Here is a 24,849-nt window from a genome sequence, read left to right as displayed (position 1 = left end):
ACACACACACACACACACACACACACACACACACACACACACACACACACACACACACACACACACACATGCGCCTGCTGCTTCTTTGAGTACTCTATTCTTGTGGGTGTACTTACATCTCAACAGATAGTAAAAGTGTAGAACACATGCACAGACTCACACACACACAGCTCACCTTGAGATGTGTTTGCCCAAAGCGAATCCAGAGGCATGGTGGAGCATGTGTTAAAAGATGACAGGCGTCTGGTAGAATGTCAAATTTTAAAATAGGGGAGCGAAGGGAATGCAGTAGATGGAAACACACTCCCATTAGGACAAGAAGGGATTAAAAACGAGCCACAAATGAATTGAAGAGGATTGCAGGCCAGGTCGGCAGTACTGCTAATGTGACACTCAGGCCAATAAAGCGCAGTGTGTTGAATCAGACTTACAGAACGTGAGTGACAAGAAGAAGCACAATAGAAGAGAAGGATATGGACAATTTGAAAGGAGAACTGACAGAGACAAAAGGAGGAAGACAAACAAGAAAACAAAGGATAGTCAAAATATTCCGAATGTGTTTAAACGTGCCCACAGGAAGCAACAGGAACTTTATATATTGTCATAAACATGCTCTAATGCTCTCTTCAATTTTCATCTCCTGCTGGTTACTTAACAAGAGTATGCATGGATCGGTGTGTGTGTTTGCACCTGCCTCCACCTATTGTTTTGTCTTTCACAATTAAAGCTGAATTGCACTACAATTACCTTGATGGTAATTAGCTGGGAGGAAGGAAACAATGAAATGAACTTGTCACAGGTTGTATTTCACATCTTAACACAGCAGTGTAATAGAGACACCAGATATGTTCACCTCCTTTTTTCTGCTCCACAAAGCAATATTAATGTTCCCCCTTCTGACTGACATCAGACACTTTGAGAGGGGTACATTTGAATGGTCCAAACTAAAAAAACACCCAGCCAAAGAAACATCCACAGTTTCTGTAACCTTAACCATAATTCTCTCTACTATCCCTGTTTTTGATGTGGCACGATTTATAGAGTCGACAAGTTGCAACTAGATCTTTGCGGATGCCTTTACATGGGCCTCCTGTGAATGGCACCTCTGGAATACAGTGAAATGTAGCTCAAATGTAAAAAACATGCTCTTTTTTTTTTATCAGCGTTCCAAAACTTATCTGCCCAAAGCTTTTTAAAACAAATTTGTGATGGTCCAAAGAAGTTGGTTTCGAGAAAGACAGGAATGAGTTCTATTGGAAAAGGAGTAGCTGTAAAATGGTAAATACATAAATACATTTTTGTGACCTTTATAAACCGAACAAAACAATTATATTTCATAGGTAATCAATATATATGACAACATGTGGAAAGCCTAGAAAAGCCATGATTATTTAATTTTGTCTCATGATGATGTGACACTATGCACACGGTCTATGCGCCCAAAATTGCTCGTGGGTACCTTATGGAGGACGCCCGGGAAACTTCTTTAACGTATATGGGCTACTTTCACTGAAGTGACTGAGGCACCATGTTGTAATCCAGTCTCCAGTTCATCCACGGCTTTGTCTCGGTGGTTATCTAAAAATCAGTGCATGCATGTTATTACCATTTAACCCCACCTCACAAACAAGAGCAGACAACCCGTTATCTGAATGTCACATGATGACATTAATTATCAGCAAAAAAAAACATGACTGTCTGTGTCTGTGTGTCACAGAGATCGAACGGGGAGGCTGCGGGGATCCCGGGGTGCCGGGATTTGGTCGTCGAAGCGGTGATCGCTTTCAACATGGTGACGTGTTGACCTTCTTTTGCCAGTCAGCCTTTGAACTTGTGGGAGAAAGAACCATCACATGCCAGCACAATAACCAGTGGTCTGGCAATAAACCCAGTTGTGTCTGTAAGTTCACATGTTTTCCTGTATGCGCTAATTGTGTCTCTTTGTTTTTTATTGGATTCCATTTTAATTTTGTATTATCCTTCTTTTTTTTCTAACTTTATGCTTTGTCTATCAACCTCTGCCTTTCTGCTGGCATTCTTCTGCAGTTACTTATCAACCTAACATCTTTCCCTCCTACTTTTCTTCCCTTGCTCCTTCTTTTTTGTAGTCTCATGTTTCTTCAACTTCACGGCTCCATCTGGGACTGTGTTGTCCCCGAACTACCCAGAAGAGTATGGCAACAACCTGAACTGTGTGTGGTTGATTATCTCTGAACCCGGAAGCCGCATCCATCTCCTCTTCTCTGACTTTGATCTGGAGCCACAGTTTGACTGGTTGGTGGTCAAAGATGAAGGTAATTAAATCTTAATATTTCACTGTATTTTTGTAAATGTTATTCCTGGAGGGTTTTTTTAATATTAATTTTAAGAATTAAATTAACACCTCAAGATATTAATGTGCGCTATTGCTGAAATATGAAATGGCTTGTGTGTTCAACTGAAAGGGGCCGCTTCTTCTCATCTTGGTCATTATCAGCAGGTAAAGAAAATTGCAGTTTGATGAATTGGCGAGGAAATTGGCTGGATGGATATCTAGACAGTTGTGATGTTATTTATCATTTACCCACTTAAATAATTTTCCACTTCCCATAAAACACAGGGCAATTCGATTTGTGTTTCCCATTGCGATAAAGGTTGTATTGATTTAAACTGAATCAAGTTAAGCCCTGGTTTGACTGGCTGGTCATTAAAGATGAAGTTGTGCTTAATTGACTTGCTGTAAACCTGTCCCAATGCAGGGATGTTTTTCTTTATTTTGTCCTTTTTGCAAAAGCGTTTTTGAAAATTGCAGGGCAATTACTGCTGTTGCAATGGGAAAACTGAAATTAGTTATTGCTTTAAAGTTCTCCAGTTTGTTCTGATAAATATCTGCTGTCACAAGGAAACCACACCATATGTTTGCATTCAGAAACTATTTGATGAGGTATGGATTACATATTAAAGTACTGTAAGTGTTGATTCTTCATCACATTGATTATTTATCGGTATTGTTGAATATTTTATCCTCCTGTCATATATTCAAATGTTTGTCATAAACTGTCAGCAGTTTTGCGGTATCTCAGTGTGTTTATATGCCTTTATAAAAAAAAAAATGAATTTCCATTTTCCAACCTTATACAATCTTGGCACTTATGACTTTGTCTTCTTTTGTATTCCTGAATATCAGAACACTGAAATACAAATGCCAAAAAAAAAAGTGAACTATGGTAATAACCCATAAATGTCTTGAGCTCAGACAACAGTAGCATGAAATACAGCCTGAATTTATTTTATAAACTTCAAGGTACTCTTTTGAGCAGTATATTCAATTGTGAACATCACCACAGGGCCATTGGTGTCATCTAATAGAACATAGTGCAGAATGTTTCAAAAGGCTTTTCTCTAAATCTCTCCTCTTAAATAAGACGACGTAGGATCTTGTCAGTCTTTCAGCTATTGTCGCATTGATTCTCTTTCCACTCCTGGTCTCTTGCCCATCAATGCAATAATGAAGAAGTGAAAGAGGTTTGGGGTTGCTAGAGAACAAATAGACTGGCTTTCTACAACTCAATCACTATGGAGCTTAATTGAGTATACATGCATGGGATCCAAAACTCAAAGTCAAGGAGGAATTAAAAAGAAAACTTTCTGTGAGAGTGTTGTGAAGAAGCAGACCGTGTGTGTTTTATCAGTGAAGTGTTCTTATTGCTCCTTCTCTGTCCCTTGCAGGGGTGTCAACTCACATTGCTTTTCATTGCACTCTCTTGTGTAGAGAATCAGATTATTTGTTTAAGGTCAAGAATGGTGAGAAACAATATCTGCATCATAATCTACAGCTGTTATCAATATTATGATTTTCAACTATTCTATGCAGTGTAAATGACTGTAGTGTTTCTGATCTAACAATGTGAACACCATTAAAATATAGTGCAATTATTGTTTTGGAAGTTTCCTCCATCACTATAATCATAGCATCAGTTTGTTCAATAGAATATCACACAATGGATACATGCAGTCACAAGAAAAACAATCACATTTGGCCTTTGCAGAAGAAGTTGGTGCATCCGAAGAGAAAGAAGTGCATGCAACAGCAACTTTGTGTTCACATGAGATCTGTATGTAAACAGACCAAGGCTGAAAATGAAGATTGTTTTACAACAGATTTTTGGAAACAAAAGCATGGTTGTAGATGTCAGAGGGTGAGTTTGATCACTGAAACAACAGTTACTTGAATTAATTTTTTTTTTTTTTTTTTTTTTTTTTTTTTTAAGGGGCAATCTCATAGCAAAGTTGACGTGTCCACAAAAGACAAGAATGGCTTACAGCAAAAAAAAAAAAAAAAAAAAAAAAGAGTGTAAAACTGCACACGCATGCCTGCACATACATGTCCCTTTGAAAAAAAAAAAAAAAAATCAACAATCAACCTCTAAAGTGTGAACACTTAAGCGAGCCTCATATTTCACCCACTACAGTCCCACAATTAATCACAACTGGTCAATTCAAATCCTTCACTTCAATTTTCAATTGAATTCAATTTATTGATATAGCACCACATCACAACACAAAGTTATTTCAGGGCACTTAACATAGTAATGTCCTTGCAACAGAACTTTACACCATTATACCAAAGAACCCCACAATTCAACAATTCCCACATGAACATCTTAGAGGGAAAAAACTCCCCTTTAACAGGAAGAAAAACCTCCAACAATATGTTAAAAAATGTTTAACAGACAGAACCAGGCAATGAAGCTTGATGTACTGTTCTCGTGAAGAACAGAGGCATTGTTACAAGCAAATGTTGAGAGAACACAACAAAGAAAAAGTTGTAAGTGTCAAGGTTATAATTTTAGGACGTTTCCTGAAATTTGACAAAGTGGTCAGCCATGTGTAGTGTGCTTTGCCTAGTGTTGACCAGCCAGTGGAGGCCTGGGAACACTCACTCACTACTTGGCATTTTTAAAGCATTTATATAGACATTTACATACTATGATAAAATCACAGATACAGTAACTACAAAACTCACAGTATTTAAGCTTACAGGTGGCGCTCTCATTTTCATAGCTGATGGTGAATGCAGGTGGTGGTTAGGTGCAGGGTGAGTTCGAGAGGGGAGAGCATGAGAGGCATCCTGGTATTGCCAGTGGTGTCTCCAGTGTGCTCTGTGAGCATAGTGCCCCTGGCAGCACACTCATGTTCACTGAAGCGGCTATCTGAACTTTCTAACCTAATCTGAATTTACAATAGAAGAATCCATTGGAATTCTGCCAGGGTTCTGTTCTCCCATTTTCAAAAGAAATTCGATGCACTTTCATCACTTAATTTGGTTGAGATTAAACAAAAATATGAGTTTTCAGGTTTACTATCCGTTAAGGTTGAAACAGAATTTCCAAAATCTGCCACCTGATCCATTCTGGCATCATTTTCCCAGACATGCTGTGGTGTGCTCTTCAACAGAATGGAACAAATTGTGGGCTTGGGAATGTGGTGATGGAGCAGTGCCAGTCAGTCAATGGTTTTGGAACAATAATAAAATGGATCACAGATTGAAATTGGAGTTGGCCTGTATATTTAAAAATATGCAGGTTCTTATGGCATTGTTAGTTTCTTGCATGCATAATAATAATATGACACCGCTGGCTTCATAATGTATATCTACAATGTGATATACATGTGATTAGTCCATTGATATGAGGTTTTAAGTTATAATTGTGAGAAAGGTTGTTATAAAAATCTGGCTTCAGCTCACAGCCTCATCATCTATGGCACCAAGTCTCTAAAAGGTTTCCGAGTTCCTGTACAAGTACACACATTCTCCCTTCAATTTCATCTTTACTACTCTCAACTTTTCTTTGGGCAGTGTCGTATATATATTTGGAGCCCTGATTTGTATGTATGCAGCGATTATAAAGGAGGTCCCAGAACATAAGACATCAAGCTACTTAGTGGATGAACATGGGGGAATATTTTATATGGCTGAGGCCATTATGAATAATCACTAGTGCCTGCTTCTCCTACCCATGCAAGACTGCAGGTGTTTTCTGATGAATCACAGTTTCTGCTCCAACACCAGCCTGGTTCCTGGTGGGCAATCAACAATAACAAGCATTGTGTTGTTTGTGGCAGTTAACTGAGGTGGTGCATGCCAATAGCTTATCAGCATCAGTAAACTTTCATAATCACCAATCACACTCAAACCAATATCATATTCAATCAAGACAATAAGGTCAATTTTATGATTTCATAATGCTTGTCATTTACTCTGGATCATTATGGCGGTGCTGTGGTTAATTTGTTTATTTCTACCTTCTACAAACTGCTGTCACTGGCTGTGGCGTCTCATTTCCCCATCAGCCACCATAGCTTCCTCCTGTTCAGTCTTATTACCATATTTGGGGAAGGCATCTCTGTCTTTGTGCATTATGTACACTCCATATCTCACTGAAATGGACCTGCTGGGTTCTGTTCTGTGTAGCCCCTCAGGGTTTTATTGCACTCCCCACTGATTCTGTTGCTGCTGGGTGGATCACTGGGGAGCACCCTCAAGAGCAGAGTGTATTCTGCCAAACAAAAGTGTATAGCCATTTGTTGCAGTAAATGGTCCGATGCTGTGACACAAATGTCTCAGACAGAACTGAGGTGATGCATGGTTACAGCTGAACAGGCCAGTGGGGGATTTTCAGGGCCATTCAACTGGTATACAGTGGGTCCTTTAATGGCTATAGAGTGATGTCTTAATGCCGCAGCATACCTTATCATAGCAGCTAGGTTCAGCCATTTATTGCAATCATCTACTCCTGAGGGGACGATGGGTTTTTCGAACAAGATAATGCTGCTTCCCATGGCGACGGGATTTTCCAGGAATGCATGGTTCAATGCACAATCAGGTGAAATAATGACCTGGACACCACAATCATCTGACATCTCTCGGGGGTCGTTTTGAGATTCATTCAAATGCAGCAAGTGTAGAAAAGAATATCTACACATGAACCTTTTGAAAGTCGTGAGACACTAATGTCTGTCTGGTTTGCTTTAATACCAGCACCCAGTGTGGCCCTTGCTGAGTCACTGCCAAGACATGTAGAAGCTGTTATTGAGGCTAAAGGTGGTCCAATGAAAGAATCACTGATTGGATATTTTGTCCATTAAATTAGAAATAAAGTTAGAGATGTGTCAGCACGATCATCAAGATTTTTGTTCAGTTCAAAGATTTTGTATACATTTATTTCAACATTAATAAGATGTAGGTACAGCTAAATGAATACACAATGATTGTTGCACTTCTCTGTGTATTATAAGTATGTATAAAATAGAATGCTTTACATTTTACAGTGCATCCTACTTTACAGGACTGCCTAGTCTTAATGTTCTTTTCTTCTTATTGCTTATTCTTGCATATTGAGGTCACATAGTCAATATGAGATAAGTTCTAAAAATGCCTGATATAAATCTCTGAAGTGACATCCACCATCTCATCTCTCATTTCAGAGAATAAATCTAAACGTGTAGAGAAGTAACTTATCCTTTAATTGCCAAATGTAGAAACATCGTCAAAATGTCACTGTTCTTGTTAAAACTCACAACAATGTAATGAAGTAGTCTGGCAGGGCTCCACCAAGGCCAGTTAAAACATTTTTATGCAACATACATTGAGAATGATTTGTCACTCTGAATGGAAGGATTCTTCACCATGATTATATTCAATACTTTGGCACATTCTGCTTCGAATACTTGTTTACCTTTCATAAATAAAATCTAAAAACTACAAAGCGCTTGTAATGAATTGCTTCAACATTTTTGGGACTGATGGTATTAAATAACTGAATGAAGTGAATTGAATAGTTTCTGTGCCTTATGTTAAATTATTTTATCTGAAATGACAAGCTGGTGGGCTAATACTGCAAGCCATTGTGCTACCAGCAAAATGTTTCCCTGGTGACTTCACAACTGCAGTATTTATTCTGTATGTCATATTAGGATTTGTTCAATAAGAGTGTAAAGAATTATTCAATCATCTCACTTATTTTTTTCCCTAGAGGGATCTAATATACTGTATCTCTTGGGGTTTCTTGGGGTTATTTGTTCTTTCTTTTACCAGAGCTTTTGACTCCCCAACCTATTTTGGCAAGCACCATTAAACTGTGTCTCTAAAAGACTGTTTAAACTTTGTTTTATCATAGGTCTGGCTGAGCCAACAACATTTGGGACATTCTCCGGAAAAGACGTTCCATCGCAGATCGCCTCGAATGGACACATCATGAGACTGGAATTTCAGTCTGATCATTCTAATACTGGAAAAGGTTTCAACTTCAGCTATACCAGTATGTACTACCTTCCCATTTAATTCTGTGAATGCAAGCATCTACTGATAGCTTACGTGTGAAGCATTTATGGGACATGTGTCAATTGTAGCATCTACCAATAGTTTCCATGCGAGGTGTTAAAGGACATCGGTAAATTATAGATACAAAAAAATAACCTTGTTACACTCTCCCCCTCTAAATTGTATGAATACCAAAGATTTGTATCACAATGTATGATGTAATTTTATTTCTTAAAATTAATTTTAGAAAATTGGTATTGATAATTAGCGGCATAGTGGTGCAGTAGTTAGCACTTTATCCTCAAAGCAAGAAGGTCCTGGGTTTGAACCTGGTGATCGACTGGGGCCTTTTCATGTTCTCCCTGTGCCTGCCTGGGTCTGGCGCTCTGGCGCTCTGGCTTCTTCCTATAGTCCAAAGACATGCAAAGACATTCATAGGTGATTCTAAATTGGCATTGGTTGTGAATGTGAGTGTGAATGGTTGTTTTTTTCTCCATATAGCGTAGCCATTTATGGCCATACACGCATAAATACAGAACTACAGCAGTTAGTTGAGGTGAAAATGTCCTTTCACGTAACCAATGCTGGATCATACCTAGATGACTAATACAACACCCATACTGCCTACTAACGTTACCTTAACAAGCCCTTAGTTTGACTAGTTATGCTTGACTGTTCATCTGTTTGCATGTCTTACCCAAGCTTTACCTAGTTAAGCCTGTCCCATTGTCAAGCTTTAAACCCAACCACTGCAGCCTGTATATTTATCTGCTCTAAGCTGAACTAGTTCTGCATGCATGATTCTGATTCATTCTCTGTGATTACCATGTGGATTTGCACCATTTCACACACAGCCTCCCAAATGACCTTGTCTACGGCTCTTCCTTTAAGGGTGACATTTGACAAATGAAAATACTAACTGTTTTTCTTTTTTACCGCTTCATCACCACAATATACTTAATAAAAAAAGTCCCATCTCCAATCCTTACACAAACATTTTTTTTTACTCTGATCCTAGCACAAACTAAAGGTTTTTGCACCATACGGAATAAAAAGATGCCACCCATAGCCCAGAATCTTTAAAGGAATGTACAAATTCAGAAGTCCCGTTTGTTTTGATACATTATGCATGGTTTTGATTGTGAGTGGTTGAAAAACAAACAGAACCAAAAAAAAAAAAACACCCATAAATACCCATATGCTCAAAGAAAGAAAAATGTTTAACTACATTCATTGAGTTTTTGATGGTGACATTTTTTGAGATTATAATTTAAATGTCTGTCACATCAATTTTACACTGGGATTTAAGAAAAATCCAGCATCTTTGTGCTGTTTCGGTCATTTGTTCTATAAAAACTTTAATGCATATATGAATATCAATAGTATTTTGCTGTGGGTGTATTTCTATCTATTAATATGAATATTGTCACAAACACAAGTATGAACGTTGATACGAAAAACAGTGCAGTTATATGCTAAAAGGACTACATTAGGAGCCACAAACATAATACTTGTTATTAATTTCTGACTTCAAAGTCAAGGTAAATTGATCCCATACAGTGTGTCGGTGCCATGTTGAAAAATGTACTTAAAGTGTAAGGACAGCTACAGTTATTAATGCAAGCTCTAGCCTGTGTCTAAACAGGTTTTCTTTACTTCCAAACAGGAAAAAAAAATAAAAAATTGTTGGTCTCTAATTAATTGAAACAAACTACAACTACTACTACTACTACTACTACTACTGTTACTATTATTACTACTACTACTTTCTGACATGACATGAAATGCTATTTCTTCTTTAACAAATCTTTCAATTCTTTTACAAAAGTCCAAAAGCTCCTATATGTCACTTTCCGCCTGAAAGAATGATTGTTGCAAAATTACACCAACGCTCACCTGGTCTAAGATACAGTACATAAGACAACTATACACAAGGACAAAAATATCACTACAACCCCTCAAAAATCTGGCGTTGCATGTACAAAGCAAAAATAATTTTCTCTCTTTAAGATAGATCCTTTTAATGTTGTATTCTCTGTGTATAATACTAATAATAATAACTTTATTTATATAGCACCTTTAAAAACAGAGTTTACAAAGCATAGTCATACATAACGTCAGTACCGGTAAACATTTAAGAAAACAGGAGGCAAAAAATACCATACCATAAAGGTAATGAACACAACAAAACCAAACAAATAACCAAAACGAGCAAATGGAATAGAAAACAAACAAATAAATAAATGAACAAAATAAACAAACCAAAACAGGGGAACAAAAGAACTGCATAAAAGAACATAAAAGGACGACATCACTTAAAAGCAATTCTATAAAAATGGGTTTTAAGAAGTGATTTAAAATAAGTTAATGATTCTAATTATCTCCTTAGGTCGGTCGTTCCAAAGTCGAGGGGCCCCAATGGCAAAAGCATGTCACCCTTTGATTTAAGTGTCGACTTTGGAACGGCCAGAAGGGCCCCACCGGCGGATCTAAGGCTGCGAGTTGGCTCATATGGGGCTAACATTTCAAAAATGTAGCTCGGGGCCAGACCCAGGCGGGCCTTAAAAATGATCAACAAAATCTTAAAATCAATTCTAAAACCAACTGGGTGCCAGTGGAGAGAGGCCAGAACTGGAGTAATGTGATGTCATCTGTTAAGACCAGTAAGAAGCCTGGCTGCTGCATTCTGGACTAGTTGGAGGCGGGAGATCGATTTTTGGTTTATGCCAGAAAGGAGGGAGTTGTAGTAATCGAGTCAAGAGAAAATGAGTGCATGAATTACTTTTTCCAGTCAAAGTGTGACAGTATGGATTTGATTCTGGAGATGGTTCTTAATTGAAGGAAGCAGGACTGGACCATTTTTTTGATCTGTGTTTCAAAGCTTAACTGAGAGTCAAACATTACTCCCAAGTTTCTGGCAACAGGTTTTAAATAAGCAGACAGGGGACCAAGTTGACTCTCAATGAGACTGGCATTATTGTTTGGGGAATTGAACAATATGACTTCTGATTTTGAGTTGTTGAGCTGAAGAAAGTTTTGTGCCATCCAACAGTTAATGTCAGAGAGACAATCTAAGACAGCATCCAGGCTCTTTGGGTCACCAGGTCTCAGCGGAAGGTATATCTGTGTGTCATCTGCATAGCAATGAAAAGATACATTGTGTTGTTGGAGGATTTGGCCGAGTGGAAGCATGTAGATAGAAAATAAAATTGGACCTAAAATTGAACCTTGTGGTATACCACAGGTAATGTGTGTCGTGGAAGACGAGTAATTACCTATGGTGACCGAGTAGGTTCTTTCTAAAAGGTAAGAATAAAACCAGCTAAGTGCAGCGTCCTTGATGCCAACCCAGGTTTTGAGGCGATCGATTAAAATGGTGTGATCTACGGTGTCAAAAGCTGCACTTAGGTCTAAAAGAATTAAAACTGCCCTCTCCCCCCTGTCTGCTGCTAAAAGGAGGTCATTAGTTACCTTGAGGAGGGCAGTTTCTGTGCTATGCAATGCTCTAAAACCAGACTGAAATGTCTTCCTGCCTATTCATTAAGATTATTGAGCTTTGCTTTGTTTATATTATGTTGATGTGGAAATTATATATTGAGTAATCTATACAAAAAAGATAGATGTTCAACATATTATTGAACAGTTAGAGGTCATCTCTTTATTGTTTTTTCTCTGTCTCAACCCTATTATTCAGTACTGTAGTTATTTTTTCTTTCTCTCCAAGCCATCTTATTGAGCTCCATCTTTCACTGTAACTCACACTTCCACTCGGTTGTTTTACTTTTTCATTCATACACAATCCAGTGTCTTGCTTTCTTTCTCTGAAACACTCACTGTACATTTTTAGGTACTTGAGCCAGACTCAGATCTTTTTTTTTTTTTTTTTTTTTTTTCGCCTTGGGTTTCATCTGTCCTCTTTTTCTTTACTTTATAAACATATAATTAGAAAAATGTCTTTGTTGTCACGTCCTGTGTTTTCTTGGCATGTTGTGTATTTTCTCATACATCCCTCTCCCAATCGTTTCCGCCACTTCTTATTATATGTATATTTAAACACATGCGCATGGATGCAATTGTGATTATGTCTATTTGCCAGTGTATGTAATATATGTGCGTATTTCTTCTCTCGCTCGTGCTCTTCTTTCACCTTCTCTTTCTGTCTCCACTCTCATTTCCTCTCCATCAGTTGCTAATCAACCTGAGACATGTCCAATCACTGGGTGTGTGCTCTGGGTGGGATCAGGTTAATCTCTGGAATGGGGATAATGTAAGCTAAACATGACAGGGTTGAATCCATATAAAGATAATTCCATTCCCATATTTCCATATCAGTGGAGATGTCACATTCACTGACAGTGATACAGCAATGGTTTCACTTTCTCTCTCTGGTAGAACAAATTTCAGGTATTGAAATAGATTGAAAAACCAGGGAACATTGTTCAAATGAGTAAATACGCACATGTATTCAGAACCATGCTACCACTGTGTGTAGGTACAATATCTCCCTGTTTTTATTTCTTTTCTGTCACATTTTCACTCTGTTCATCCAGCTCCAAATTAATTTGCCTTTATTTGATACTGTTAATTCGCTTCCATGTCTTTTGGCTTATTTAATTTTTTCTGTTTTTTCTTCGCTGTGTAGCATTTGGTCAGAACGAGTGTCACGACCCAGGAGTCCCTGTCAATGGTCAGAGGTATGGTGACCAGTTTCAGCTTGGCAGCTCGGTAGCTTTTCGCTGTGATCAAGGATTCATTAGAACACAGGTAATATTAAGATACTTTACCTTTAAAACTAATGCTGTCAAAGTCTTACATCACAGTATATTTACTCAGTAGTGTTTGAAGGGAAAGTAACAAACCTGGAAATGATATATTCTTGTTATATTTCCAGGGGTCCGATCAGGTCACTTGCATCATTCAGGATGGAAATGTTGTTTGGTCTGCGGCTGTACCTCGATGTGAAGGTAAGCAGACACACATACTTCCCAACTATTTACAGTATGCAATGGTTAATCTTTCAACATGTTCAACTTGCCAGACTATACGATGGCAAAGCATTCGACTGCTTGGCTCTTACTTTGCAAAGTGTGTTAAAGTGTGTGTGTGCACCTTAGAAATTCTATAACTTTCTCTTATAATTGCTTTTAGCCTCCAGCTTCCCCACACTTATTCAGCCTGTTTGTACGCATCTTTCTCGCACAACAATAATCTTAAATACGATTGGCACAAGTTGTGCTGAAACTCATTCAGGGAGACACATTCATTATATTCTGAGTCTAAAATACAGATATGTATCCACAGTGTGCAGATAAGTTAATATGTGGAAGTAATAATAGAAGGATAGTAAATGTACTGTAATTTCAACACTTTTTGAAGGCGAATGGCAGTCACTGGCTGTGAGCTATTTTCATATGCTTCTCATCTTGATTGTATTGTCTAAATGACATTATCAAATGTTGCCTGTTGTTAATAAATCGGATGGAGGAGACAATCAAATTGAATAAGGTGGTCACCTTATTAAGAGTGAAGTATGGGGAAATATTATCCCTCCCGTTGGACAGGGAAAGATAATTATGTTTTATTTCTAGAATGACTTTCTTGTGGCTCCTGTGCACGAGTAGTATGACTTCAACACACATAGAGCGGGTAAAAGAAAGTGAGAGGAAGAAAATGTTTCCTTTTTTTTTTTTTTTTAGCTTGCTTAAGTCTGAATCTATAAGAGCAATAACAAGGGCAAAGGTATCAGCTACATGGAAACAGAAGCAGTGTTATGAGTGTGAAAGATAAGCCATTGCAAATTATATTGCAGAAAGAGTAATGGCCAACATACAGATCATGAACTCAAGCTCTGTAGTTTTTTCAAGGCCATTACTGCACTAGACAGACTCAAAAATGAATGAAAACCAAGGGTAATACGTTATCTTGTCTAAGTGTTTTATTTTTACAGAAATGAAATAAAAAGTCAATTCAAGCTAATTATTGCACTTAAATGTGTCATAATTGAGAGTGAGCACTCTAAGTGTGAACTATAAACTAGTGTAAATATGTGCCAGTTTTGCTGCTTGCAGCATTTTGAGTTGCAGGGAAATGAGGATCATTTTTTGGGAATCATTTGATACATAAATATACTTGATTTCCCCTATAAATTATAATGTGATCATTATTTTAGGCTTTTTCAAACATGAGTAGCTCAAAATTGTTTACTGTAGCACAAGATTGGCACAGCATAATTTCTGAAGGTAAATGTTTATGTATGAACTCTGGAAATTCAGAAAGGATTAAAGTGCTAAAATAAATAGAGCAGATGATGAATCTGTTAACTAATGAAATATCAGTGTTGTGCTCATGCCATAACACAGTTTCCCCCCACACCCCAAAATACAATTAATTCAATTCTCTGTGGCGTTTGTGTGTGTCTTCATTTCCCTCCAGCTCCCTGTGGAGGCCATCTCACAGCTCCTACTGGTGTTCTCCTGTCTCCTGGTTGGCCCTCTTTTTATAAGGACTCTCTGAACTGTCAGTGGGTGATTGAAGCACAAACAGACCATGCCGTAAAGATACACTTTGACAGGTCAGTTATTTAATGACTTACTTATAGAATGATTGTGTCAGATCCGTTCAATGGGATACTCGTGAAATTAGTCTGATTGCTATGAGCTGGATTATACAATTATAAGGTATGGTTACGTAGTGCATCATTTAATCAGTTAATCTTTTCGTTGGGCAGTCTTTCAGAAGCAATATAAGTTAGTCAGATATAAATGAAGTGGGTGAGTTACTGCTGCAGTGAATGATTAATGTTGTTTTTTTGCACATTTTTTCTGGAAACAAGCCACAGACAGATGCAGTGTAGCCTGAAACTGCTATACTGTAGCTGAAATTTGTCTTTTTGGGCAGTGATGTAGAAGCCAAGTCATCTTCATTGCTTTTATGGCATTTCATTTGTGTAAGAGTCTGCATTGGCAGTGCATGCACATGTGTGGAGCATAGGGTAGTTAATTTTTCATTTAGCTGGTCAGATATTATTATTCACAAAGTGTGTTGTTGCGCAGTGTGTCACTGGTTCCAAACTCTTGGTTTTCTATTCAACCATGTAGTTAATTGCATTTATGTGATGTCCCTTTTCTAAATGAGTTACTATTTGATGGCTGGATTGATAACCAGCAGCAATCAGAGTCCCAAAAACCTGCTTTGATTCTCAGGGCCCTGCAGTCAGAACTGTAAGTAATTGCTCAGTCATTCAATAAGTTAATTACTGAGATTGGAGTACAGGCAGAGCAGAGAGTGAGCGAGACGGTGATAACAAGTCATTTGTTCTGCTAGTTAGTTAGACAAGACAGTTGTGTGGTTATTTTGGTGTTCAGATATATAAAGAGGCAGGTAGAACATGAGTCGATCATTTCTTTTATTTCAGTTAGCGTAGATCTATTGCTTGATAGGTTGTCAGTCAGCGATGCTCAGTGGTGTGTGCCTAATGGATCTCTCAAGCAAGGGCTCCTTCGGTGTAAAGACTGTGTTCATTGTTTTAGTTTAGTTTGCTGCTTGTTGTAAAGTAATACCAACATTGCCCTGCAGAGCTTATTATTTTTTGAGTGTCTTTATGTATGTCAGGCTATTGTGCACGTTTTGATAAAAAAAAAAATTTTTTTTTTTTTTTTTTTGTCTTTGTTTGTCTAGGTTTCAGACAGAGGTCAACTATGACACACTGGAGATCCGGGATGGCCCCTCAGCCTCCTCTCCCCCGATTGGTGAATACCATGGCACCCAAGCACCTCATTTCCTGATTTCCACGTCCAACTTCCTGTTCCTGCTGTTCACAACGGACAACAGTCGCTCTGCAGCAGGCTTCAGCATCAGATATGAAAGTAAGGCTGATTCACTGATTGATAGAAATGTTTGGTAGATCCACTCTGAATTTCTTACAGACGCATATACACTCACCCTGTTGACTCTGTGGTGTTTGTGCTTGTGTGATGTGATGTGATTTTCAGGTGTGAAAATGGAGTCTGACTCGTGTCTCGATCCTGGCATCCCAGTTAATGGTCGTCGTCATGGCAGCAGCTTTTCCATTGGCTCTCGGGTTTCATTTACATGTGACCCAGGCTACACACTCAGTGATCAGGAGCCAATTGTTTGCGAGCAGAATCATCAGTGGAGTCACGCTCTTCCCAGTTGTGATGGTGAGAATCTTCCCTCCTTTCATTTCAGCCCTCTTAGGAATTATGTGCTAATATGAGTAATGCATTCACTTGCTGGAATACGTGTGACATGCAGATTCGCAGTCTCTAAATGCAGTAAATTGTGGAAGTTGTTGAAGTCCTAAACACTGTAACACCCCTGTCAAGAAAACAGAAACAAATTGGACATTTTCCTGTACATACTGGCATAGACGATCCCTGTGGTGATCTTGCTCCTCAAAGCATAAAGCCTTTTTTTCCCCTAGAATAGTTTAAAATGAAAAACAGCTGAAAAGTGGTTTGTAAACACACTTGTCAAAAGCTATAATAAATCCAATGCCTGGCAAATGAAGTAATCTTAATCTGAATTTAATCTTCTGGTTTGCTTGATTATGTAAGCCTTATAGCTGATGTTTTTAATTTCTCCAACTAATCACTGCAGTTTAGCAAGAGTACCCACAACTTATTGTTGTGGGAATTTGGAGTCTCTGAATATTTTTTTAATAATTTTATTTATGCTATATTTGATTAATGTAGAACCACAGATTAAGATGAAAGTCCACTGAAAAATTGTGGAACACTCATAAACATTGCAGTTTGTTAACATGTAACTGCAGTCATTTAGCTCTTCCCTTCAGATCCATCCATCTTTCCATTATCTGTACAGTAGCTGCTTACCCATGCAGTGACAAAGGAGGGTGGAGGCTATGCCAGCTGTTACTGGGTCAGTACACTCTGGACAGGTCTCCAGTCTACATAGACAGATGACCACTGACCAGAGTCAGCAGTTAACATAATGCATGTCTTGGGAGCATCCAAAGGAACCTCGTGCAGGCCGGGGAAAAATGTGCAAAGTGTGCAAGAAAAGGGCAAGTCATTTGCTATGTTCAAATCCAAAAACCTACTTGCTGTGTATCACTGTCCTATCTCCTCTTACTAAAGAATGAAAATTTTGACATAACCAAACAATTAAGAATATCATACAAAATTAAGGTTTTTGTATTAGGAAGTGAACGTTTTACTTTTTGAGTTTTAAACACAATGAAACTGCATTAAATATGAGTGGCACACTCCCAACTGTCCCAACTGTCTCAGGTCAGTTGTTTTGTTGATATTTATTTATGGAAATAGTTTTGCAATAAGCAGGCACAATCTGGCTGAGAGTGAGGAGTACTGCAGCAGTGTTGTGCTCACATACATCAGTGCCTCAGTTTTACCACTGTTGCTGTGTCCACTGGATGAGTTTTTCACCACAGAGATTTTTGCAGCTGCCAGCTGTGTGTTTATGTGTGAGATAAGTTAGGGGAGAGTCACATGTCATGTAGTACTTAGTTAGTTAATTACACTATAGTAAATATATCAATACAGATTATGAAATGACTTGACATGACTCGATTCACAAATGCACCTATATCACCTGTAGCCATTCAGAAGTTTCCTGCTTTTTTAGCTGTGTGCAGGAGAAATACTTTTTTTTTTTTTAAACATTTATGTACGACACTATTCCTCGGTGCATTGAAAAACATTTTTGTTGAACCAATTTTTTTTTATTTATAAATCCCAAAATACATTTCTGAATCCTTGTGTGTATATTCTTTGATATTGAGACTGATCTGAGTCCACAGGAAAGAAATTGAGCCAGAGTGACATAGGTGGAAGTGCTGACTGATGGAGTTGGTGAAGGTTTTCCAATAACATCAGTAACCTCTTCCCTTTATAATAAGATATGAAGACTTTTCCTAGTTGTCGTTCTTTTTTCATTTCCCTCGTTTCACTTGAATGAGCAGTCCAACTCATAGAGTGTACGCTACCACAATGACTTAAGTTTGACATTCAGTCTCAGTGAAATTACGCAGGTCAACAGGCACTACTGAAACAGATGCTCACTGGCCACTCGCAGGTCCACCCATTGACCATTTTTCCACAGCTCATGCTATAATGGGAGATGAATATACAGTGTTGAAAATAATCCAATTTGAAAACCAAAGTCAGGATGTCTCAACTTGGGAGACATCCCAAGTTGAGATATGATAAACGCAGTTTTAAATGACCACTGTGACATTTTCAATTTTCAGCCAAGCCTGCCATTTCACTGCACAGCTGTCACAGAACAAGACATATTATTTCAGAATGACACTTTTCTGAAATTGTGTGTAAGCCTTGACTAGAATGTCATGTAAAAGTTTGCTTTTGGGGGAGGATCATACAAGTAAAAATTATAATCAATATATAACCAGTTAATTATTGTCCTTACCTCTTCTGAAGTCATCTTTAAGAGCTCCCACAGCCATGATCAAAGCAACTCATATACACACATTAATGACAATAATCTTATTTACAGGATCGTCTCAGAGGCATAGTTAACATTTAACACACTCTATATTATACGACCACCAAAATTCATAATTTTGACAATATTTTGCCTATAAGAAAAAATAAAACAGCTTGTCATCCCACGGGCATGCACACACCATTTCCTTTTCAGCAATGCTGCAATGTGTGTTGGACCCAAATGGTTCATCTTGTTCCTGCAGGTCAGCTAAATCGCCAAACGGATAACACCAAACATAGACTGCTCTTTTATGTGTCCAGGAGAATATTGAGGGAACACCATGACATTTTAAAGCTGGCTGTTTGTGCCAAGACAACAAGTTGTTAGAAGTGACCAAAGTCACAGTATCCCTTTCAGTACACGGCTACCTCCAAGAGGGACTCTGAGATCATTAAAGATTGAGAAAAAGTTGAAGGCAGGAAGGAGGACGAATGAAGCTGCAGTTTGAGAGGAGAAATCTTTATAAATTTCCGCCCACTGAAAACTAAGCTATTTATTTATGTATTTGCTTTTCTTTCAGAATTCAATCTGCTTCTGTCTCTCAAGTTCTTGTTCATCATGAATAGTCCGTCATTTTCTCTTACTTGCATTATTTTAAAGGTTAAACTTTCTCGCTTAAATTCATGAACAATCTGTCTCTATCTTTTCACACACAGATCAATCATACCACTGTTATGCACTGTTACACGCCGTAGATACTGTATGCACACACAGACATGCACACGAGCCTCTCTTAACAAGGGTCATTCAGTCAGTGTCCTTGTTTTTGCTGAGTCCTGATGGGAGTGTGAAAAAAAAATGGCACTGGTTACCAAAACACACACAAGGCAGCTCGTCAGAGAGACAGAGAGAGAAAGCAGCTCTCATTACAGCTACTCAACTCCAGCTCTGTTGAAATATGATATGGAATGAGATGAAGAGAAAGACATTGGTAGACAGAAAGATAGGGAGGGTGAGGAGAAGTCTACACACTGGAGAAGCTGTAGTATGAAGAAATAAAAGAAGTTGCAACATCTGTCTTCATTAAGGCAACATAATAAATAGTCATTTTAAAAACCTCTCAAAACAAATTAATCATTACAGTGTTTATTTTAGGTGCTAAAAGGGACTTTTGTGTGCCAAAATATATATCAATTATTAACTGTCAGACAGGAGGGACCTTAACAGGGAGGACAAATGTTATTGTCAGTGATTTAGTTTACAGTGTGTTTGTTTCATGGCTAAGAAAAAGTCTCCTTTTTATCACCATGCCAGTCAAACACCTTGGAGCACTTTAATTGAATTCAATTTAACTGAATTGAGCTGAATGGAATTGAAGGGGATCGAGGCACAGTCAGAGAGAAACAAAGAGTCAATATATTATCCTAGTTCAGCAGTCTGCAATGCTCTGCAAGCCCTCTTTTACTCTCCATTACATTACGATAGTATTTTCTATTCTCTTCTATCCCAAATGAATTTGTCCTATTCCATATCAGTGGTTTGTCACTGTGTGGAGGGTAGGTGTCTGATAATACACATACAAATCTCTCACTCTTTTCCAACAAACCACTCTCTCTTTTCTGTTACTTTGTGTTTCCACATTAAGTGCATCTCTAGCCTTTGTTTTCTTCATCTCTGTGGCTCCGTACAAAAGCTGCATTTTCCACCTTCGAATCCTGCAAAAGTCCTGCTTGCCTCTCAAACGCAAGGATATTTGGTGAAACGGGCAACACTTGTAAATAAAGCAATGTTGAATTTAAAGGCTTTACTTACAGTATATACAGCAACCTGTGCCAAACATCTCAATAACTATGCTTCAAATGTTGTTTTGCAGTAATTTTTAAAGGTGCACTGTGTCTGTTTTGTACCGTGGCTCAATTGTGAATGCTGGTTCAGTCTTCTCTGTCTCTCACTTTTTATGTTCAGCTCTTTGCGGAGGCTATGTTTATGGAAAAACTGGGACTATTCTGTCTCCTGGCTTTCCTGACTTCTACCCCAATTCTCTTAATTGCACCTGGACAATAGAGGTGTCTCATGGGAAAGGTAAGACACACACACACACACACACACACACACACACACACACACACACACACACACACACACACACACACACACACACACACACACACACACACACACACACACACACACACACACACACACACACACACACACACACACACACACACACACACACACACATTGAAAACACAAGTTCTTGCTTGGGAAACTTTTATTCAGATGTCTTTCTCCAGTTAATGAACACATTTTTAATAAACATGTAAATTTGCTTCCAGTGCAAAAGTCTTAGGCACTAAAATGTGAGCACCCTTTGACAATAAAATGTTACAATTGCACAGTTTTTCAAGATATTTGGCAGATATTTTGTTCCAATCCTCTTGGGGAATCTGCCACTGACATCTTATTATCTTCTGCTTCCTCGTGTAATGGCTGACTCAGTGATGCTTAGACCAGGGTCCTGTGGTATCTCCTTTATTTTGTTGATGCTGCAGATAGTTCTCAAACTTAATGCGGAATGAATCTGGGACTGATCAGATTCCACCCTGATGGCATTACATAATGGATTAGAATCTAAACATCTGAGTGCCTCAGACTTTTGCACTGTGTTGTATATATTGCCTGATAATGTATGCATGTTTCTCTGGTATATGTTATTTGTTCAAATGCTGCCATTTCTGTATCTATGTCTAACTGTCTTATACTTCATCTTTCCACCCACTCATGCATTAATCTCTCCATCCATCCATCCTGCCACTTATTCATCTAGGAGTCCATCTGGTTTTCCACACTTTCCATCTGGAGGAGAACCACGACTACCTTTCCATCACTGAGGATGGGAATTTCCAGGTTCCCGTATCTCGACTCACCGGCTCAGTGCTGCCCCCTAGTGTTAAAGCTGGCCTCTATGGGAACTTCAGCGCCGAGCTACGGTTTATATCAGATTTCTCCATGAGTTACGAAGGATTTAATATTACTTTCTCAGGTAAGAATCCCAGACCAGAAATTGCTTTTTCTACTAATACTGGGAGAGTTAATATTAACGTAATGGACAGTTTCTACCCACTACATTCCTGTTGACTCTTTTTACAGGATAGACTTAACCGTCCTATTTAGCCCAGCATAGGCCTAATTCTCTGTAATGTAGACTGACAGACTTGACACATGTCATAAACATAAAGAATATTTGCATTATATACTTGTTTTTTTGTGTGCTCACATGGTAGAGAGCAGTAATGAAACAGTCAAGGTGATAAAAAAAAAATGGTTGAAATGGGAAGACTTAAGACATAATGTAAGTTTTAAAAAAACAAGTATAAGCTTATTTAAGCTAATTGCGGTTATGATCATTGTCATAGACCTATAAAACGTATAAAAAGGCATTCATAGTCCTGTTTGGAACTATCTCCTTCACTGCATGAGTGAGAAGGTCCCATAAAAAAGCTCAGGGAAGCTGTGATGCACTTTTCTTTAATGGTGGTGGGTTAGTTAGCCAGATGTACATGTGCTAAACAAACCACTTTGTCATTTATTTTGTAAAACCACAAAATGCTTGTCTAACTGTCCAACTCAGTTTTTGATCAGCAATGCAAACGTGAGTTGGTTTTGTAAATGTATGTCTGGTAAGCTACCCTGAACTTTTCAATGGGACCCTGTGTGACTGTCCACCATGCAGTGGTTGCAACTTTACATGTCATCTCCACGGACAAGAGCCAGCTGTAAGTGGCCATGGCATCTCTAAAGAGGTGGGTTATCTCCAAATTGGATGGGCCAGTAGGTGGAACAAAGAATGGACGTTCTTGGGATGATCAATAGTGTGACAGTGAAATGAAAGTTATAGCATCTGTATCTTAAGTAATGTGACATATTTCTATGTAAAATGGAATATGTGAACAGGGTTTAGTTACCAGAGGGATTTAAATCAAATCCTTTTGATAGGATTCAATTAGTAAAAGTTGGGGGGCTTAGCAAATGTGACATGATACAGAGCTGAAGAGAAATGTGGAGCAACGGAGCAGCAGAGAACTAGCTCTTCGCTTCCTCCCACACTTCCCTCGCCATTGTTGTTAGACCAGGAGGACGATAGCAGTTAAAAAGAAAAATTAGACCTCTACTACAATCTGCATTTTGTTGCAGCTGAAATCAAAACCCACTCCTCCTAGTGGGATACTTCTTAGCCCTGTAATCATTTATTAGCATACATTTGGGTCACGGAGCTAACCATTCGTTATTCTACAAGTAGACTGTCGATTTTTGAGTAGCCCAGAGGATTGTTTGAAAAGAAATCTGCTGTTTTTCTAAATATTTGATTCATTTTTAATTCAAGTTGGACCGCTTTTTTCAGAATCAAAACAAAGATGACAGCCTGCTGGCTACCTGGACCTTTTGCAGCTTGTTATAACCAGGGACACAAAATGAGAACTTGGAAAAAGTAGTTTTCATTTCATTGGGTTGGCTGGACTGTTAGCGAACTGCTAAGATTTGATTTACATGATACGCACACAAAGCTGCACCATTACCTGCTAGAGTGCCTTTTTTTTTTTTTTTACTTTACCACTTAGATAGTGCTGCTAATTACTCTACATACATTCTTAATAGTGATTCTCTATTTATTTCAAGCCCTGCTAATTTGCTTGATGAATCTATCTTTAATTGATTATATTTGCTGTGTGATATAAAGGTAGCATTACCTTAACCGTTAGCCTACATCAAATTACGTGACTTGCCTTGGCCCATTTCACAACATTCACACAGTTCTTTTATATTTCTTACCGCTTTGACTTTTTCTATCAATGTTGTTTATCTCTTCGGGATGTATAGAGTACGACTTAGAGCCTTGTGAGGATCCCGGTGTTCCAGCGTTCAGCAGGAGGATGGGGTTTAGATTTCAAGTCGGCGACTCGCTGGTCTTTTCTTGTTTCCACGGCTACCGACTTGAGGGAGACAGCAAGATCACTTGTCTTGGAGGAGGCAGGCGAGTCTGGAGCAACACACTGCCACGATGTATAGGTAAGACGGCCATGTGATCATTCAGACTCGCTAGTGTTTCAGTGAAAATATAAAATAGACATGGCATACGCGACACTAACCAAGGTCAGTATACGTTTACAGACAATTTACTTTAAAGAAGATCAGTTTCTTTAAACAGCCTTATATAAAGCAACTGTGTACCAAGCCAATGAGAAGTGATTTTTGGCCTTCAACATTTACAACATTGGAGTGGTCATAGTTTCAAATTAGCTTCTTTACAATATGAATAAGCCTTGAGGTAAGGTATCAGCATTTTCCTGGTTGTAATTCACCAGTATTTTATTGCTAACACAATGGTAATTTACTGTTATGTGACTGGCTGACTGCTGGTTTTATTTGCCAGGATTTGGCTGTTAGCAGGTTGTAATTTGCTGGGATTTGATGCGTATCAGTAGTTCGTAAGATGCTGCTAATTTATGAGAGTTGGACTGCTGGCTGCTGGTAATTTTCAAGCCCCAGAAACAGCAGACTGAAAATGCTATAATAGCATTATCTGTCAAGAGATCAGGCCTGACTAAGAGGAAACTGAGCAACAGCAGTTGGCATCGTGCATTGGCTTCATCTCTCTCCTTCCTTTTCTTTCTAAATGTCCCTGTATTTAGCTCTCCATCACTTTCTAACTTTGTAACTGTTTCTCCTCCTCTCTCTCTGCATTTAGACAGTCCTTGGGTAGATAATTAGGGCATTAGCTTCTATGTGAAAAGTGCTAAAACTGAGTCTTTTGTTAATCCCATTTTCCCTTTTCTAATTTCACTCTGCACATTTTCAAAAGGCTCTTGTCTGTCTTGGTTCATCTGCTATCTTTTCTTCTTTTCTTCCTCTTCGAACTCTGTCTTCCTCCTTTTCGTCTCCCTCCTCACCATTTTCTATTCTCTCACTCCCACTCTATGGTACTGTTTTCACTTTAAAAAGAATTTCTGAGGAGTTGCTGGTCATATCCTTGAATTTATCCTCCTTATCCCCTACCCTAATCTGTTTAAGAAACTACAGAACATGTAGAAAAATGT

The 24,849-nt window shown here is 38.4% G+C and overlaps 1 protein-coding gene across 1 annotated transcript in view; it reads left to right on the top strand.

Moving 5' to 3' along the window:
• The window catches only part of csmd1a (CUB and Sushi multiple domains 1a), a 389,222-nt gene that overhangs the window by 251,153 nt on the left and 113,220 nt on the right, over positions 1-24,849 (top strand). Inside the window, exons 13-23 of the mRNA XM_069693686.1 lie at positions 1,718-1,900; positions 2,109-2,294; positions 8,160-8,300; positions 12,945-13,066; positions 13,194-13,266; positions 14,735-14,873; positions 15,980-16,167; positions 16,294-16,482; positions 20,717-20,833; positions 21,582-21,797; positions 23,633-23,821. Coding sequence (XP_069549787.1) covers positions 1,718-1,900; positions 2,109-2,294; positions 8,160-8,300; positions 12,945-13,066; positions 13,194-13,266; positions 14,735-14,873; positions 15,980-16,167; positions 16,294-16,482; positions 20,717-20,833; positions 21,582-21,797; positions 23,633-23,821 — 1,743 coding nt within the window. The remainder of the gene's footprint in view (positions 1-1,717; positions 1,901-2,108; positions 2,295-8,159; positions 8,301-12,944; positions 13,067-13,193; positions 13,267-14,734; positions 14,874-15,979; positions 16,168-16,293; positions 16,483-20,716; positions 20,834-21,581; positions 21,798-23,632; positions 23,822-24,849) is intronic.

This window comes from Brachyistius frenatus, unplaced genomic scaffold, assembly GCF_029030835.1.
Source record: "Brachyistius frenatus isolate BFR_SWC_R1_liver_20210118 unplaced genomic scaffold, ASM2903083v1 Contig_15, whole genome shotgun sequence".
Classification (NCBI taxonomy): Eukaryota; Metazoa; Chordata; class Actinopteri; family Embiotocidae; genus Brachyistius; species Brachyistius frenatus.
The sequence above is the reverse complement of the archived record's forward strand: the minus strand, read 5'-3'. Positions and strand labels throughout refer to the sequence as shown.